Genomic DNA, 21,081 nt, shown 5'->3' on the forward strand with positions numbered 1-21,081 from the left:
TAAAGAAATTAACTAAAATTTATAATAAGAAATAATATTTATTTTATAAACCTTTTTTAGTTTTTTCTTTTCTTTTATATTCTTTGAAATTTTAAGTTTAATTAAATTTATATATTATTAAAATATTTAATATAATAAAAATTATAATAAATCTAAATTTAAAATATTATTTAATATATAAATTTATTTCAAATTAAATACTTATATATTAAAAACTTTTTTATAATTATAATTATATAAAAGAATATTAAAACTCTTAATAATATAAATTTAATAAAACTAATTTTTATAATATAAGTACTTTAAATAAAAACTAAAGAATATTAATTTAAAATTTTAACTTAAATATATATAAATTATTTAATAAAAATAATTTATTTATATTAAATAATATTTTTCTTTAATTTTTTCTAAATATAAAAATAAATTTTAATAAATCTTTTAATATTTTTAAAAAGTAAAAGCTATTATATTATATATAAAATAATTTAATAATTTAAGTTATTTATAAGTTTTTAAATTAAATTATTATTAAAAGTTAATATAAGTTTTCTTTAATATAAGATATTTATATAAGTTTATTTTAAGAGAAATCTTTAAATATAAAATAATAATTTCATATATATATAAAGGATTTTAATTAATATCTATTTTTATATAATCTTTTTTAAAAGAGCTTTCTAAAAACTTTATATTATTAAATATATTAAAAATATAAATTATTTTAATAAGGGTTTTAGTATTCTAATATCTATTATATAATTAATAATATTTTTATAAATTAATAAAATAAAATTAAATATAATTTATAAATTTCTTATATTTTTTATTTTTCTTATATAATATATTACTTAATTAATTTATAATAAACTTTTTTTAATTAATTTAATTTTATAAATTCTTAAATTTTAAATTTAATATAATTTCTTTAAAGTATTAAAATTATTAATTATATAAATATTAAAGTCTTAAATTTATTAATTATATATATTAATTATTTATATATATATAAGAACTTATATTTATAAATTAATTTATTTTTATTTTTTATTTCTAATAAAAACTATATAAAAGAATTAATTAAAATTTATAAAAAGTCTTTTTTAATTATAAAAGAAATAATATTATTCTTATAAAGCTTTCTTAAATTTTTCTTTTTTTATATTCTTTTCTAAGCCTTATTTATATTATTATAGCTCTTATTTATATATATATAAAATTCTTTTTATAAATTCTTATAGCTTTATTTATATATATAAAGCTTTTTTTTCTTTTTTATAAGCTTTTTTAAATCTTATTTATATTTATAAAATTCTTTTATAAACTATTATTTTCCTTATTTTTATTTATAAGCTTTTTTAAGCTTTACTTACCTTTAAAAGTTCCTTATTAATTATACTTTATTTATAATTTCTTCTTAGCTTTTAATTATATTTATAAAGCTTTTTCTTTCTTTTTATAAATTATTATAGCTTTTTCTCTTACTTATAATTTCTTTTAAACTATTTTATAAGCTTATAAAGCTTCCTCTTTCCTTATATAAACCCCTATAGTCTTACTCTATAATATATAAGAATTCGGCTTATAGTATAGCTAGCTAGACTAAAAGATTATAGTATTTACTATATAGTAAATATACCTAATTATAATTAAATGGCTAGATTATAGTTATGTAACCGCAATTAACTATAAGCCACATACTAATACACGTTACATACTCTTACTTATAAAGCTCTCTCTTATACCCGTAGAACTTCCCTTAAGCTCGCACGGCATGCAATATGCGAAAGTTTTAATATTCCTTACGTGACTTGTATTTTTAGGGAGTCCCGAGAGCTAGCCAGAGCCTTGAGAATTCCCCCCCGAGCTTTAAAAAATCGCAAGAAAAGCCCCTCGCATTCCAGAACTACTAAAATAGAGAGAAAGGCACTTGAGCTTCTCCTCTCTAATCCCTAGCTAAGCGCTAAGGATTTGGATGCAATCGCGTTCCGATATGCGATTTCCTAGAAGGGGGAGATTCTGGTATTCCTCACGTGACCCGTATTTTTCAGGAAGCCCCGGGAGCCAACCGCTTAAGGGTAGTCCAAACGTAGCTCAATATAAAGAAGTGAAGGAAAATTATCTAGCTATCTTTAAGGCCCAGATATATATTATAGCAGGAAAAATTAAAGATAATTTAAATAGAATCTAGTAAAACTATAAGTTTCTAGGCTCTTTTACTATTAGAACTAGTATAGAATACTAGTTTATTTGTATTATTAATAAATTAATAATAGTAAATAGGTTTGCTAATATAGAAAAAGAAATAAAGAAATAGCTATTGAGAAACTATATTAGAAAGAATAGAAAAGACTTAATTATTTATTTTAAATTAAAAGTTACTTATTAAAAAATATCTATTAGAATTTATATAAAGAATCTAGTAAAAGAAATAGAAGAAAACTTACTATTAACTTCTTTAGAAAGTTAGACAGTTCTTTATTTAGCTCTTTAATTCTTTATATTATTAAATATCTACTTATAGAGAACTAGCTATAAAACTATAGTCTATAATTCTATAAAACTAGATCCGGCTATATTTTAATTTATAAGACTTTAAAAGACTTCAGGTAGCCTATTACCGGTATAAAAAGCTATAGCCTAAATAGTAGCCTAAATAACTCTTGTATTTATAGCCTATTAAGCTTATATAATAGTATAAGTACTATTAAAAAAATAATTAGATTAAGTAATATAGCTTATAGTAAAAGGAAATATAGAAGAAAGTAGTTATAGGGCTATTAGAATAGAAGAAGCCTGAAATAAAGCAGAAATAGTATTTAGTAGTTATATAATAATAATAACTAGAGAAATAGATATAATAGATATTTCTATAAAAAAAAGATATAAAATAAAAATACTAAAAAGAGCTAGAAACTTAAAGTATTTCAGATATAAAGAGAGAGGCAGATATAGGCGGAATTCTAGAGCTATAAGATTTAAATCTACTAGTATTATTACTTTAGATAAGTAAAGTAATAACCTCTATATTATATTTATTATTAGTAAATTAATAGAACTTGTAATATTAAATATTATTATACTAGTATTTAGCTATAAGCTATATATTTTTAGGGCAGATTTTAAGAAATAGTAGTATTATTTTAAGAGATAAGAATTTAAGGATATAAAATATTTATATAGTAGAAAAACTTAATAATTCTATTAGTATTATTTTTAAAAGTAAAAAAGAGGTTTCAAAAATAATATATTTAATAATAAATAATATATTTAATAATAAATAATATATTTAATAATAAATAATATATTTAATAATAAATAATATTTATTTTAATATATCTAGTTATTCTATAACTGGCTTATTTAATTATTCTATATTATTAGAAGTATTACTAATAAAGAGCTATTTCTGGGTGAAGTTCTGAACTATTAGAAATTATATAAGTATTCTTTTAGCCTATATATTACTTATATATTTTATATTTATTAGAATAAATTACTTAAGAATTCTATTTTATATAATAGTAGTATTATATTTACTAGTTAGCTTTTCGAACTCTTCTAATATTAGTAGCTATTCTAAGGCTATATATATTCGGACTATATATTAGAGCTAATAATAAGCTTAAATATATAATTAGTTACTATTTCTATTAGTATTTCTTATATAAATATTAGCTATATTTATACTATAAAATATAAGCTTCTAATAATATTACTTTAGTATTTCTTTTAGTAGAAACTTATTAATATCTATATTAGTATATAAGTAAACTATTTATATAAAGCTATATAAGATTATATTACTTACTTTAAACTAAATAATTATTAAGAATTATATTATAAATCTCTATATCTATAAGGTAATTCTAGTACTATATTTTGTCTAGAGGCCTTATATATAGTCTAAATAGCTTACCGGCTACTATATTAGGCCTAGATCTGTTTTTTTAATTCTATAAATATTTTATAAGTCTATAAACCTATATATTTTATTTTAAATCTATTATATATAAAGTACTAGTAAAATAATCCGGTTCTATAGATATTAATAATTATAACTTCTAATATAGGCTAGTTTCTAAAAGTAGTTCTATATATACTAATCGGAATTAGTTATATAATCCGGTACTATAATACTGAATCTAATAGCTTTAATAAAAAGTAATATAATTATTAGTACCTAATATTTCCTTCTAATAATAGAAAGAATAAAAGGCAGATATAGGGAAATAGAATTGCTTATATATTACTAGTATAGCTAGCTTTTCTAAAGCTTCTACTACCAGAATTCAATTCGCTAATTTTTAGTACTTTTTCTAGAAATAAAACAGTTCTCTATATATATAACTAACGGATTAGCTATCTGCAAGAATATAAAGTATATTTCAGTAATAAGAGAGAGTTTAGAGCCTTAATTAGCCCTAAAGAAATAAGAATAGTAGCCTATTTAAGTATAAATCTAAAGATACTACTATATAACCGAATAGATAGTTTAATTAGAGATTTCGATATATATTCAGATAATATTATATAAATAAGTATTAATATAAATATATATCTCGATTTCAAATAGTAATAGCTTATTATATCTATTAATTAACTAAATTTAGTTTGGCCCAGATATAATATATTCTTTTTTCTTAAACTATATCTATTATATTTATAATATAATTACTTCAGAATTAAGAAGTTATAATATTATATATAAGCTCTTTCTATAGATAATAAAATATATTAATAAATAAGGCTCTAATCTTTTAAGCTAGAATAAAACTATAAAGTATAAAAAGGCTAACCGGATTATTAGTAAACCTTATTAATAGAAGTATATATATAAATACTACTATTTATAACCTATAACCTATCTATTATTTAGCTTATTCTATAGTATTATAAATAGTTATTTATTTACTACTTATCTATTTATTATAATTATATAGTAGATAAGACCAAGCTTCTTATATATATAAATAACTCTAGTAATTAAAGCTATATAGCTATAATTCTTAAGATCCTCAAATATTTTCTTATCTATATCTCCCAGATAATATAGAATTATAATCTATATATAAAGAAAAGATATATTTACTATTTGAGTATATACTTGAATATTCTATTCTTATAGTTAGTATTTAATTATATAAGTATTAATATTAATTTTCTATAAATCTTTTAATCTTATTATAATTATTTTATAAAAAATATTTATATAAGCCTATTTAATAATAGTATTATAATATAGTAAAAGATTTATAAAGTATTATAATATTTTAATATAATTAAATAAGATATTAATAGTATTAATATATTATAAGTTCAGGCTATATATTACTATTACGAAGCACTTTTAGTAATATAAGTGCTAAATTATTAGAGTAATAGTGAGGTATACCCTAAAAATAGAGGGGCAGGCACGTACGGTTATCAGAAATCAGAAAATCAGAAATCGAAAATCAGAAAATCAAATCTCGCTTCTCGGTTTTGTCGACTAGCTAGCTGTGGGCCTCAGTAGGCTCGCAGAGAGAAGGCAAAGGTATGTATGGGATATACTAGGACCTGTTGGTGATTATGTCAGGAGTCTTGCTAGGATTCAGCAAATGCACCAAACCAAATTGTCGTTTTCGAAATTGTTTCCGCCCGATCATCGACCTTCTCTCGAGTGGTGTTGGCTTTGGTTTAGAGTCTTTGCGGCCCATCCGTGGCTGCAAAAATGTCTCCATCGAGGTCATCGAGTTCGGTTCGAGCGTTACTGACCTGGTCCTGGATCTCTTCCAGCTCATCCATCATCCCCGCCGCAAGTTCCGCAAGTAAACAGCTATTGAGCTCGTATTGGGCTGATTCCTAAACATAGAGGAACAGGTCTAAGGACCCGGAACCGATAATAGCGCTGATGCTGAAACGGCGGGCAAGAGCAAACGGTACCTCTTGTGAAGTTTGGACCTGAAGAGAACCATCGCTTACCGCAAAGCAGTCATTCGTCGACTCCGCGACAGGGCGACAACAGACGCGAGGCGAGTCTCCCAGCTGGAGGCGCGTACTGGCAACAGTTGATACAGAGGCCAGCCATGCCATACGTACTGGCGATGGAGGATGTCCAGCAATCTTCGAGTAAAGTGTAGACCAGTAAGATGAGCGGAAGGAGGAGACATCCCTAAAATAGATCTAGAAGTCGCTAATGAGTAAGCTCCGCTAGGCTCATTGCTCGGATTTGAAAAAACTGTGATGCCGCTCGGGTCACTGGCACCGTTCCCCTTTCCGACTTACGAACTCGTTCCGAATCAGTAACCGCGTGAGGCAGAACCGACCTCATTATCAGATGCGGTATTCGGGCTCATAACCGGCGGGAAAAGAGGCCATATGGTATTTGGACCGCGACTTTGGAGTTGAGGCGGATGTTCTAACATGAGGGTGTTGAGAGTGTCGGCATCCGCGGATATACTGTGGTGGGAGAATTGAAGGTGGGGCTAGCGTCTATCAACTGTCAGTTTGCCCCTAGCCCAAGAGTTGTAGCTGACTCACTCCTATATTGTCTATTGTGCAACTTCCACCCACATACATTCAGCCAGCAGGTTTAATTTAGCGCTCTTTGCCGTTTTCTTCCCCAAAATTCCTTATACTGAGGAGCAGGGGAAACCAAAACTCTAAAATGCATTGGGATAATGGTCTCCACACCCCCATAGGGTGATTATTGTTGGCTCCAGTATCGATAAGTGGGCTAGAGCCCATTCATCACGGACAGAATATCTTCCTTTGACAGAGCCTTGATTCTCTCGTCTACAAGAACAAGGTCGTCCCTGTTCGACTATGTGGTCATCCATCACCGCAGTCTTGTGCGCTTTAAATAAAAATTTCGAAAGTTGAGGTACACGGATATACGTCCAAAGGGTAAGCTCTAAAGAGGTTGGTAAAAGGTGAGGTACACGTTGGACATATATCGGAAATACGTCCAACGTGCACCTCTTGATGTTGACGCCAGCGTAAAGAGAAAAGAAAAGAACGCCACTGCAAAAAAACATCAGACAACAGAGTCAAATGCCGAAATGCCATCTCCCGAACCACAGACAAGTCATCCAAACAACCAGTTTCAATCTACGCGGATCTCTAACTCACCGCAAATTCAATACGGATACGCCGCACCTCATCCTCCATGTAGAGGTCTAGCTCATTCGCCACCTGCTCCCTATGCTTTCCATCCAAATACTCCAGCAACACCTCCTCATACATCTCCTTCCCCTTATACCGACTAACATTATCCCCCCAACTCCTAACCGCGCTCGCCAGTCTTCGGGGCACATAATATTCCTACACAATCTCCGTAATCGGATGAAAATACGTGCGGATGGCAAACACCACGCCCCCACTGCGCAGCAGCCTGCGTAGTGTTTGCTGAATGGACCGGAAGTAGTAGTGTTCGACTACCTTGTTTTTCTCGGCGGTGAACCAGCCTACGGTCCCCTCCTCGCCGTCTTCCGGGCCAATAGATAAGGACCAGGCTAGCGAATCGTCGACTTGGATGAAGTAGTTATTCTATTTATTCGTGTCACCATTAGCGCGTCTGCAGTTACACGGATATCTGAAAATCAAGAGGCCGGGGAAAAATCGAGAAGGGCGAGACTTATACGCTATATAGGCCCGCTAGGCTATACGCGACGAAAGAAATTCATCATCCCCTTCTCAAGTTTCTCCTTAAAACCCGGCATATCACCCGAGGTATGAATCTCACTCAACGGTATACCCAGCTTATCCTGCAGCTTCCAAAAGCCAGTTCATAGAATAGCGCCAGCAAGTATAATACTGCCCGCCCTCCTTCTTAAATATGATAGTAAGGTCATCCTATACCATGCGAGCGGCCATTTGCATCGGATCCTCAGTCAGCGGGCGCTCGACGATATTGAAGCTCTCGCCCGTTAGCACGTTATTTATGCCGACAGGGGTGCGCTCATAGCGAGGGGTAGCGCTCCGGGAGGTAGGCGCAGAATTCCTACAGTAGCTCGACGGCGCCGTCGAAGGCCGCGGGGTCTGTGTGGCAGCATTTGGGCCCGCGCTCGATGATGCGGGCGGCCTTGTCGGCGTGGTATTTCGGGTAGTGGTTGTCGAGCTCTGATGGCGTTTACTTTCGTACTGAGTATCCGCAGGCGTACGCAGGTGTGCGCGGGCTAGCATTAGCGTCCGCGGGCGCGCTCTAGCCTATTTAAGCTCTCGCTAGAGCCTTAGAGCTGTACGCTAGCCAGAAATGGACTTTTTGTGCCAAGACTTTGATTTCGCAGTGAATGCTGCAATTTTTGGCCTGGGTGCCTTACTTTGTACGGTAGTAGGACAACTTCTTTTCGCTAAAGCTACAAGAAGCATAAGAAGCTTAGAGCGAAACCGGGCTTATAAGTAACGATTACACTATTAGAGATAAATTATTTATTAAATAAAGCTTAGAATTAAGGGTAGAGATAATTATAAGTAAGATGTCTAAAGTACAAGAAGAGCAGCTATTTATGCTTGCTTAAGGAAGCTAACTCCATTAGGATGATTAGAATGATTCACGTGATGCCCAATTGACACGCTAGCATGGCTCCAAACCTTCCTTCTGACAGAATATGAACCTCACTACATTCTCGATGAAGAAAATTGGGAGCATGTAAAATGCAGCCTTTCCTTGACGCCTCGCGCACGCACGTCCTCGGTCGTACAATTTGGCTTCCGAATCTTTCCTTCGTTCTGGAGAAATTCCAGAGGCGGTGGGGAGAACACCGTTTTGTTGAAGCGAAAAGTAAAATAGTCAGCGGATACCCTGTAATGTATATGTTTGGATGTTCAAATTTATCTGAATTTCACTCCTGAGGTATCTTTGATCAAAATACCAGATTTCATGTCATGCAGGCAATTTCATTAGCCTGCAGGCAGAAAATACCGCAGCCTCGTGAGTCGTGGCAAGGTGGTATAGGCTGACTTCTTCGAGGCTTGTAAAAGTCAAAACCTCGTGGGAACAAAATCCAAACTTCGTACTAGCAAGCGCTAAATACCAAAAATGTCGAATGCTAATACTCTTGTTGAAGGCTATCCTCGACTGGCCGCTCAGATGGGCCATTATCCCGAGACTGGTATCTATCGCCGATTCGCTTCCCTCAATTCACAGAATTTGCTTTACCTTCAGGCTGAGCTTGTCCATCTTGAGAAGAAAGTTCGACAATTAGAGACTGCTGCTAGTCGAGAGCAAGGTGGCAACAAATATTTGTATGCCAAAGACTGGTATTGGCTGAAAGTTTCAGCGGAAGACGGCGAAAATGAGCTGTGGCAAACGGTACAGGAGACCAAGGCAAAATTGAAGGAGTACAGTGCGCTTTTTAGCCTGTTCACAAACGATTTCGGTCCATTTGCTAAGGCATTTACAGACGATGCACTCCTTCAGCAAGTGACTCTGTCGGCATTGCCAGAGCCAAACGCATATAGTCTCCGAACTTTACGTCACTGGCTCCAAGAGAGAAGCCTCGGAAACCTTGCTCTGATTGGCGAGGACTCAAAAGTATGGGGTGCTGCTAGTGAGCCTCTCAATCATGCCTCTGACTTGATTGTCATCAGGGGGCAACCGACCATAGATCGATTCTCGAAATGGTTCGTCGAAAGGTTTCTCGTCTGGTTTCACCGTCGCTTCTGGCATCAAGTAAAACAGCTGAATGATATTGAGTCGGGAATGGCAGTCTACGAGGACGAGAATCTCATACGATATACATCGCATGCTACTACTATTGTTGCATCTTTATTACCCGTTATATCTACTATTATTTTATACCGAGTTCAAGATATTGGGTTACGGCTTGGCATTACCGCTATATTCACTTTCATTTTCGTTTTCTGCCTTGCTTTCTTTACAGATGCACAAGCACCTGAGATATTCGCAGCTACTGCCGCGTAAGCAATATTCAACAAAGCCAAGTATAAATTGCATTGCTAATTGATATCAAATTAGATTCTCCGCTGTCCAGGTGGTTTTCATCTCAGGGAATGGACTGCCGGTTTCTCATTGAAAGGTTGATAAATCAGCTGCATGAACCAAACGAAGAGGAACATTTGGAAAAGGGAATTGGCGCCCATGCTGAGAACTTTTGGACTTGACCATGATGGTTTGCTATCCAGCTTAGTTTTGATCCTTCGAGGAGCCTTCTCCATTGCCGTGCTGTCCTTGAGCCTTGGCAGCAGCTCTTGCAGCCTTGTCTCTTTCAACTCTTTCTGCATTATCAGCGACGTCTTTCTTGTATTTTTCGATGCGTGCAGCATCCTCAGCGCTGTCTTCTAGGCAGTATTAGTCTTGGAGAGCATTATTGAGTTTCATCATCTCCTTACTCTTTTCTTTTTTGTAGAAAACCTGACGTTTCGAGCCCCCGAAAGCCCCGGCGGTGAGCAGATTATGCGTGGCGCATGTTTTGGCGCCTAAGATGATTTGCCATGCGAGAGAATCACCTTGCACAACATAAAACCGAGATTCGAAGATCTTGTATAAGCCTACTCCCTCCCATCGCAACACAATCGTGCCAATGGATCGGAGCATGCTGCCGTTAAGACAAACACCAACCGCCTCGTCACATAGTTGAACCTTGTCAATGCATCCCAAGGTAATAATCACATCAAAAGTGATCAAATCTCCTGCATAGCACCCTGCGTCAAGGATTGCTTTGAATTGTTGTGCTTGCAAGTTCGAAGTCGGTTCCAGAATTTGGATAGTTCTAGTGAACATTTCATGACTCTCCTTTCCAGCATTAGCATATCCTTAGTACATTAAAGAAAGTCTTACTTCTTTTCCTACATGACGACGTTTCCCGGAGAGTCTCCATTTCGCTTTGATGTTCTTCCAGCCAAGAGAGAACATATTGACACACTTTATGGGTTGCATCCCGACAATGAGAGGCTCAGAGATTGATTCGTTGAAGTGTTACAGTAATTCTCCTGTGGCTGTTGTGAAGTGAATATCCCTAGAGGCCAAAACTGGACGGACAGCTATGGGAATTTTTGCATGAGCTTTATGCCGAAACCCAGAACATCCCTGCATGACCTTGACGTTCCTGTGTCCCAATTTGATCTTGAATGACTACGATACAATTGTACGTGGGCCAGTGAAGAAACATCATTTGGACGAGTAGGTACGAATATCAGACACGCAATGCAGGTAATAAGGCTTGGGTGCGCTAATCAAGGATCTCACATTCAAGATTCAGGACTGGACAAATGAAAGGGAGAGAACCCAGAGTTTCGGATATTTAAAAGTGGGTAGTCCCATGCAAATAGATACCAATAACGTCTCGGGAAATTTGGAGGATTACGGAGACAGCCGAATGGCAAGGGGCTGCAGTCAAGATTCCGACTTCGTCCAATCGCAGCGTGGAAGCCCAGTCCCACTCTACGGGTACGCTTATTCTGGGGACAGTTTCGTGAGGCAGCTACGGAAGAAGATTATGCCGCTTCGCTAAGCGACCCAATTAAAATAAGATCACCTGATCGTCCTGCTCTAACCACTCCTCACGGAGGTACAGCCCATAAGTATTACGACGCCACCACTAATAAGGGGACCCCTTGCGTGTACGCTTAAGCCTAATTAGGAAGCACTCATTAAAGCATCAAAACAAACACTTTTTGACGCGTTTTCTAGTTGAATTCTACTTGCAATTGCTTTAATTATAGCAAATTTCTTGAATCTAATTCTAAATCCTTTAATAAAGCTATTTTACACCTTTTTATTTATTAGATAAAAGCCTCAGACCTTATACGAGATTAAAAACGCGATTGCCGGCTATTGCAGTTAATTAAATAGTTTTATTTGCAAATTTAAAAGTATATTATAATAGGGTTTTTTCTCTCTTATCTTATAACTATTATTATATATTTTGCTTTTTAAATATACTAATACTAGTTTAAAAGATTATATAAGACTTTCGTTTATATATATAATTAGTCTTTCTAATATATTAATCTTTAAAGCCCTTTATTTTTAATTATTTATATTATTTTATTACTATAGTATATTAAAAATCTTAAGATTATTACTTTTATTTATTTAGCTTCTTATTTTCTTTATCTTTACTTATATATTTAATATTTATATATAGTTCGAAATTCATATAATAATCAAATTATAATAGCTAATATCTTTAAATTATATAAGTATTTTTTAAATTCTAAAAGTATATTTGCTTTTAATTACATTTGCGCGTTTTAGCTTCAATTATATAAGTTTTCTAAAGTTAGAATATTAGCCGACTAGCTATTAATCTTATTTGCTTGTAATTATAAAGATATATTTCTTTATACTAATTTTATAAATAAAGTAATTCGTAAAACTATTTCTTTTATTATATCTTTTAATTACTAATTTTCTTATTATATTTATTTATAATATATATATAATTATTAGAAGATATAAAGATTTCTTTATATTAGCCTGTTTTATTAAGAAGTTAATAGCTTATTCTAAAGGAATTAGTATAGAGTTAGCCTATATTAAGGTTATAGCTTCGGGAATTTATAATAAAAAACCTTATATTTAGTAATTCTTTATATAAATAATTAAATAATTTATATCTTATTTGTTTTATATAAAAAGGTTTTTTACTAAAGCTTTAGAACCGGTTTTTAGAATTAAGGCAATTACTTATATATTATAACCTTTTCCGAAAATTAGGTAATTATTATAAAACTAGAACTTATTATTTTCTTTTATAATATTATTAATTTTAACTACTTAAGCTACTGAGATAATGCACGTAAAAATTATAGAGTAGAGAGTTATATTAAATAGTAAAAGAGTTTATTAAACTAGCTAGAAAAGAGCTTAAGTAAAGTATAAAGCTTTAGGAAGTGAGTATATAGATCCTAACTAAGTAGAGCAATTACGCTAGCCTTAATTTAGTAATTCTCACTGTAATATATCTCCCAGAAAGGCATAATACCGTATTCTACCTATTTTGCCTAATTAGAGAGCTTTGAAATAGTAAAATTTGTCTAATATATAAGTTTTATAGAGCCGTATTAATATTCTAATCCGAATAGGCTTAGTATATATTATTTCCCCAGATTACCGAATTCCAGGGGATTCCTATATAAATCCCCCCTTTTTACTAACTTCAGAGCCTCTAATTAAATATTCTTCTTTAATACCCTTCTAGAGATTCTTTCCCAAGCTTCTGATTATTATAAATATGGCTTTTATCTCTTCTCGCACTACTATTAAGTTAATTCCGGCTTGTAAATCCAAGATATTTTTAACCCAAAATACGTTCTTGCTTTATTTTTTACTAACTTTAGATAGTATTAAATAGCTCGCAAGTCCGCCGTAAATATAGCTCTTAATTATTAATATAAAGCTTACTCTTAATAAAGTATTAAGGTTTAGATTTCTATAGTATTTTCTAATACTCCTAGTACTTCTTTACTAAAGATAAAGAAGTTTATACTAAAGCCTTATACTTCTTGTCCTACTTATACTAGTCTCAGAGAAATTCCTTATATGAGTTATTATAAGTTCTTTATACTATTCCAAAGCTTGTTTTGACTTAATATAGTCTTATTTGCTCTAAAGAGTAAGAGTAATAGTTCTTACTATAATACTATTAGCTAAGGTTCTTATTACTAGAAATATACTTCTAGTTATTCTTATTTAGCTATTTTAATCTCTTATATCCCTATTATATAGCTCTTTCTTATAGAACTTCCGATTACTAAAGACGCTATAAGCTCTCTTTTCTTAATTCTCTTTTATAGATTCTAACTATTTTAAAGTATTTATTTGCTTTTAGGTATTCTATTTATACTATACTTGAGATTACTGAATCTAATAAAGAAGATAGTAATAAGAGCTCTTTTACTAAGGTTTAAGAGGCTATTAAGAGAAATAAGGAGTAATCTAATTAGGTAAAGGGCCTTTTATATAAGCTTATTAATACCGTAGTAAAGTGCTTTTAGATCTCTTATAATTAGCTCTTAAGCTTTATTATTTTAATAGATTTTATAAATAAAAGATATAAATAAAAGCTTCTTTTTATATTATTTAATTATTTTAATCTTTATTCTAATATCCTAAAGATTTAGTAAAGCTCTAAAGTTCTCGAATTTAAATTAGAATAGATTTTTCATAAGTCCGTCTATAGGCATATTACTTATTTAAAGATATATAACTTGAAATATGCCTTTATTATATTCTTAATATAGCCATATATTCTAGATATTAATATAATAGAGCTTTATAATAATCCTTTTATTCTCTCTAATAATTAGTTAAATAGTCTACTTATTATTATAGAATATAATCTAGAGCTCTCTAAGATCTAAGTATAGATCTCTAAATAGCCTCTAAAGAGCTATAGTTTCCTTTGCTATATAAGTAACTTTATATATTTTTAATTTAGTTAAGGAAATAGTTATAAAGCTTTATTAAGCGGCTTTCTATAATATTAAACCTCTAAATAAGGAGATTATATATCTATGGCTTAATTATTATATATCTAGGTTATTTATATATAAAGTATTAGATGTAATTTATAGCTATATCTCTCTATATTTCCTATTATACTAAATTACTAGAAACCGGGTTCTAAACAGGTATTAGAGAGCCTAATCTATAGCTATAAAGTGCTCTAGAGCAGGGTTTATTAAGAACTAAGAGAGTACTAAAGTAGTAAAAGCTATATCTGGCCTAATTATAATTATAATATAAAGTAATAATCTAATCTTCTTCTAATATGCCTTGATTTAATATAAATGAGCTTAATTACTATATTTTTAAAGATTAATTTCAGGTAATAGAATATTAGGGCACTTCCTATTTATTATCCTAAACTTCTTAGTAATCTTCTTAATATAGGTATTATAAACTAGCTAGAGCTTTTTAGCCTTCTAATCTCTAATTATATAAATTTCTAGGAACTACTTTATATTCTATATATTATAAAGCTTGTAAACTATCTTAATCTGAGTAATAATTAATTAAGTATGCGTTTTATTATTCTTATAATAGAGTACTTGGAAGTTATTTATATAGAAAATAATAAAGATCTTGTAATCTATATTTACGTAAATATAGGGCTTTTTATTAAGTCTAAAGAGTCTAATTCTCTTAAGAGTATTTATCTAGTACTTATACTATAGAGTAGGAGAGTCTTATAGCCTATATAGAGCTCAATTTACCTCTATTACGTATTCTAGTATCTTGAAACTATCTGGTAGCTTATATATTACTATAGGCCTATTAGAATCTCTTTCCGTATTAATAAACGTGTTTATAATATTAAATTACTTTATTTCCAGATTAAAATAAGCCATAATTATACTAGTTACTCAAAAAGACTTTATTACGAGTATAATAGTATATATAAATAGGAGTAATGCCTTTTCTTAGAGATCTTTATAAACTACTAGCCTTAAGTAATATTAAGTAATATATTTATTAGAATTAATTTTATATATAAATACCTATTTTAAAGGGATTAGAAGTGCACTTGCTTTATTACTAGAAATAATTCTCTAGTAATTTCGAGCTTTAAAGTTATTAATCTCTAGTTTAGTATCTAATTTAAAGTACTTCCTAGCTAGGTACTTCTTTAGATTATTTTATATCTTTAGAGCCTTTAGAAAATTATTAATATGAATTTTTCTCGTTATTATATTACCCGGAGCGCTTTGCTCTGGATATACTCTTAATTAAACTACTACCGTAATTATAGTATATATAGTCTTATAATTAAATCTTTTCTTATAATTCTCTAGTTAATTAGGCCAGAGAGACCCTAAAAGAGACTTTAAGTAGTTAATCTAATTCGATTTACCTATTATTTATAGTAGTATACTTACTATAATAATTATACTACTACTAGCTTTATCTGGATTTCCGTCCTAATTATTTCTCTTATACGAGTGTATTTGGATTAGCCCTTCTCTAGTTCTAATAATTAGCTTCTTTATTTATTTTCTCTTTAGTTTTACTATTTAATTTTCTATTTTAGCTAAGCTATTTACTCTTTCTATAGAGGATTCTCCTATTTCTATTAAGCTATTTACTTGTTCTATAAGTGAGCTTCCTACTTCGCTTATAGGAACTATTAGTAGACCTTATTACTAGTCCTGAGGAGATTCTTCCCCGCTTTTATTAGTTTAGTATACTTCCCTAATAGTTCCGGTATGTTCTATTACATTTCTCTCTATAATACTAAGCCTTCTTGAGAGCTTAGTACCTTTATTTCTATTACTCCTAGGCTCTGGCATGCTTTCTGGCTCTGGAGTACTTTGTGGAGTTATGAGTTCTATTCCTAGTAAGGCTATAGAGCTCCTTACTCCCGAGTTATAACTAATTAGTATACTTGTAAGCTCTTCTAATTATTGGTTTATTTGCTTATTACTTTCTAGTTTAGGCTCATTTTCTATTTGTTCTAATAAGCTATTATATTATAATTTCTTATTCTTAAAGATTAATTTAGTATCCTAAATCTCATTTTCTAAAAATAGTTCTATTATATCCTTTATAATCTTTATACTATAGCCTTTAGTATATTTATAATTCTTTTTATAGAGTATGTTCTTATTAAATATAATATTATATGTAATAATTACTTTATTAAGTACGGGAACCCAGATTTTATAAATATTAGATATAATATATCTAATTAAATATCTAATATACCCGTGTAATATAATCTTAAATACTTTCTTATTTTGTCCTGCTTTATAGTCCTTAATTATTAGATATGCCCTAGAACTATATATATAGATCCTATTCTAATTAGGCCTGAGATTAATTATTATTTGAGCTATGAGCTCTAGGTTATACTAACGGAAATAATTACGGAATTACGAATTAAGTACTTTATTTAGTATTCTCTAGTAATTTATATATGAGGGGCTCCGATTATATAAGTAGATTATGGCTATAAAGCTCTCTAGCTATAGCTTTTTAGGCAAATTAGTTATTAAGTATATTATAATAGCCTTATTTATAATCTCTTGCCCTACTCGCTCGGTATTACCGTTTGGCTCATATATATATAAAAGAGAAAGCTCGATTTTAATGCCTTCTTTCTTTATCTAGATCTAATAGGCTAATATTTCTTGAATTAGAATAACTACTTTCTCCTAATTATACTTAATATAAGTAATTAAAAGATTATATTACTTATATACTTATTACTCAAAATCCCTAATTATATTAAATACTACTAAATTCCCTTTACTTTATAGAAGATATCTAAAGAGCTTTTTACTAAATTTGTCCTTAATTATTAGAATCTAGCTTGAACTATTATAGCTATTTGGGTAATTAAATAAGTCTTATAAGATCCTCTAAAATAATTAAGTAAACTTTCTCTTAGTTAGCCTATATGAGATTATTTGCCTAGTATATACCTAAGTATAAAATTCGTATATAATTCTCATTAGTCTATTAATTTTCATATTATATATATAATTAATAAGCTTTTATAAAGCTTTATAGGCTAAATACCCCGCTCTCGTATATTATTTTTCTTCTAAATTACTTCTCGGCTTAAGATATTTCCTTAATCTCTTATACTAAGCTCTAATTAAATATTTAAGTATTAGAAATATGAGTATACTACTAGTACTAGTAGGAATTTCGAATGAAATATTAAAATAAGTAGAGAGCGGCTTATATTTAAGGAAAACTAAATTAAACCTATATTCTAATTATATTAATATTATATTCTTTTTATAATTTCCTAATTTGATTATAAGATTATATCTATAATATTAAGCTTTCTTTTCTGCTAGGCAAGCTTTAGAAATAATATTTATATGAAATTCTTTAATAACTATAATATTATAAAGAATTAGATCTTTAGTATATGGTCTTTCAGGTCTATTAATTACGTTTTTAATTATATAAGTATTATATCTAATAATTAAAAAACTAGTTATTCCTGCTTTTATATAATTATTAATTTTTGCCTTAATAAAAATACTAGAATTAATTAGATCCTTGCTATTAACCAGGTATATGGTACTATAGTTATCTAATAAGGTACTTTAAGAGAGCGGATATCTTAAGAAATTAAGTATTATATAGATTTCCTAACCTAGGCTCTGGATTATAAGTATAGAATTTACTAGAGTAATATTAAAGTTTCTAGGAAATTAGGTTCCGAATACTTTAGGCTCTTTTTTGAAACTAGTACTAGGTATTAGCTTTTCTATAGCTTATCTACTAGTAATTTTTATATTATATTTCTCTTTTAGCTAAGGTTTTAGATTCTTTTAATATTTGATTAAGATTTTTTCCCGGATTTTTCTAATCTATTTCTTATTAGGCTTAAATTTTGTCTAAGTTTTACTTAATTTGGTAATTATAATTTCTATAGTAATATAGCTAAGTAAGTCCTACTTATACTTATATATTTTGGAATTCTTATAAGAGTACTTATAGTACTTATACTTGTCTGAATCGGGTTTGCTATCTAATTCTTTACTAGTTTAATTCCCAAGTATAGTAAAAATTATAGGAGCTCCTGAATACTTGGCGTTTTGGTTTTCTAAAATAATCTAATTAAATACCTGGCTATACTATTCAAGTATAAGAATTAAAAGCCCTAGCTCGTCTTTACTATATAGATTACTAAGCTATTCTATTACTCAGGTTAGTACAAGTTTCTACTAGAGGGCTATTAAGAACTTAATTACTACTAGAGTGCCTTTAATTTCGGCGATTTTAAGAGCTTTAACTCTATTAAGTATCTTTTCCCAATTAATAAACTAGTACTTTAGGCTTATTCCTCTTTTGCTTACTTGTAGTAGGACCAAGCTATATACTTTCCGAGTAGTAGTAATTTATATTATATTTATAGAACCATATTTCGTTAATAAAGCCTTAAGAACCTCGTAAATAGAGCTCTACTTACTTTTTTTAAGGCCTAATATAAAGTTTATAAGAATCTCTATATTAACTATTTAATAGAGCTATTACCTAATTATATAGTAGTATACTAGCTTATTTGTCTAGTCTAGTTTCTTAATCTTATAGTTTTATAAAAGCGCCAAATAGTAATCTCTAATATCTCCGAATATTATAGGCTATAGAAATACTAGTTTCGATTCTTTCTTAACTATAAATCAAGTATCTTTATCCCAATTTTTCATATTAACTTGGTATCTGGTATAGTAATTCTTTATTTCCTTTAGTATAAGCTTATTAATTATAGGGAGAGGCCTGGGAAAAGCTACTATATTTATTTTAATTACTTTATTATTAAATAGGTTAATCTTATCCCAGATATCCTTATTACTAGCTGCTCTATAGAGAGCATTAAACTAGTCTGCCTAGGAACTACGGTTCTTTAGGATAATAATCTTTACCATAGCTTCTAATATAATTATAATTAAGCTTTAGAAACTATAGGAACTATAGGAATAGTTTCTATTAATTAGTTAATAACGGAAATACGAACTAAAGTATGATTTTTCAAAGAATGAATTAAATAAGCTCTTAAATACTCTCTATAGTATACTAATTAGGAAGCTTATTAGTGCGAGACCGGACTTATAACTAATATATATAAAGATTATAGAATAGGAAGTTATATTAAATAGTAAAAGAGTTTATTAAACTAGCTAGAAAAGAGCTTAAGTAAAGTATAAAGCTTTAGGAAGTGAGTATACAGATCCTGACTAAGTAAAGTAATCGTGCTAGCCCTAATTTAGTAATTCTTACTATAATATGAGATTATCTTATTTCTAATTATAGAACTATATTTATTACTATTATTACTTACTTTCTTTATTATATAAGTTTTTACTTATAATCTGAACTTTATTATAACTAATTCCTCTAGTTTTATTTCTAATATTAAAATAAATACTATTACTTACTTTTAAGGTAATAGTAATTCGGCTTTATTTATAATACTAGTAAATCTCTCTATTAATAAAACTCAAATTATATATTTTATATAAATAATACCGTTTAATATTGCCTCTAAAATGCCTTATTTTTAAGAGTTTAATATTATTAAGTTTTTAAACTAATATAAAAGCTAATATTAAAATTATTATATTATTAGTTTTATTATAGTTTCTTGTCTTTTCTAGTATTATTATATAATATATTTATATAATACTAAAATAGATTTCAAATAATTAGGCTATTCTTAAAATTGTTTTATATTAGAAATATAAAAAGAAGAATATTTATTAAATAATAAGAACTCGAAAGTTTATAAAGGCTTTAAAAAAAGAAATATATTAATAAAATTAACTTATAAAAGTTCTATTAATAATATATTTCTTTTTCTTAATATCTAGTAAATAATTAATTACTAAAAGGCTATATTTAAGTATTTTAGTTTTTTAAAGAAATTTCTTTACTTCTTTATAAAAAAGATTATTCGGAAATATAATATAAAATTTAATATCTTTTATATAATAAATTTCAAGGCTTTTATTTTAATAACTATAAAGTATTATAAATTAGATTAAGCTAATAAGGAAATAATCTATTACTAAAACTATTTTCACTTTTATAATATTTTTATTAATAGTTTTTAAGCTTAAATAATTATAGAAATAAATCTTACTTGCCTTATTTCTATTTATATAAAGCCAGACTATTTCTAGTTATTTATTAATATATAGCTTATAAATATAAAAATTCTTATATTAGATATAATAAAACTTATTTAAGCTATATAAGTATTAGTATTATCTTTTAATAATATTTAAGGCTCTTTTTTAAATAATAATATATTTAATTCGGATATATAAATAATATCTATCGAATTTACTTCTTTAAATATAACTTAATTCCCTTAGTTTTACTTGCCTCTTTTCTAATAAGAATTATTAAAACTTACTAAAGCTAGTATTAAATACTATTTCTTATATTTCTTTTCTTTTTATTAGTTTATTTAATACTCGAAAGTACTAGCTCTTTATATAGCAAGAATTATATATTTTAATTAAGCTAGTTAGATTTATACTAGCCTTATAAATTCAGGAAATATAATATTTTAATTTGCTTCTAGAATTAATAAAGTATAGTAATTTAAGCTATACTTTTAATATATAAATTAAAATGCCTATTTTGGCCCGAAAATTAAAGTTTCT

The 21,081-nt window shown here is 29.1% G+C and overlaps 3 protein-coding genes across 3 annotated transcripts; 2 read left to right on the plus strand and 1 right to left on the minus strand.

The window, feature by feature from the left end:
* The first annotated feature begins 6,893 nt into the window (after positions 1–6,893).
* K444DRAFT_611243 (uncharacterized protein) lies at positions 6,894–7,473 on the plus strand. Its single transcript, XM_024879908.1, has one exon. The coding sequence runs from the start codon at positions 7,044–7,046 to the stop codon at positions 7,248–7,250; it is 207 nt and encodes a 68-aa protein (XP_024738937.1). The 5' UTR covers positions 6,894–7,043; the 3' UTR covers positions 7,251–7,473.
* Positions 7,474–9,022: 1,549 nt separating this feature from the next.
* K444DRAFT_525568 (uncharacterized protein) lies at positions 9,023–10,019 on the plus strand (the record flags this gene model as incomplete). Its single annotated transcript, XM_024874455.1, has 3 exons — positions 9,023–9,329; positions 9,387–9,903; positions 9,962–10,019. 3 exons carry the CDS (start codon positions 9,023–9,025, stop codon positions 10,017–10,019), a joined length of 882 nt encoding a protein of 293 aa, XP_024738938.1.
* On the minus strand, positions 9,965–11,094 carry K444DRAFT_718773 (uncharacterized protein). The gene is made up of 3 exons (XM_024888435.1): positions 10,784–11,094; positions 10,336–10,738; positions 9,965–10,284 (listed from the first exon to the last, which is right to left on the minus strand). Exons 1-3 carry the CDS (start codon positions 10,880–10,882, stop codon positions 10,130–10,132), a joined length of 657 nt encoding a protein of 218 aa, XP_024738939.1. The 5' UTR covers positions 10,883–11,094; the 3' UTR covers positions 9,965–10,129.
* Between the last annotated feature and the right edge of the window lie 9,987 nt (positions 11,095–21,081).

This window comes from Hyaloscypha bicolor (genome assembly GCF_002865645.1).
Source record: "Hyaloscypha bicolor E unplaced genomic scaffold K444scaffold_55, whole genome shotgun sequence".
Taxonomy (NCBI): Eukaryota; Fungi; Ascomycota; class Leotiomycetes; order Helotiales; family Hyaloscyphaceae; genus Hyaloscypha; species Hyaloscypha bicolor.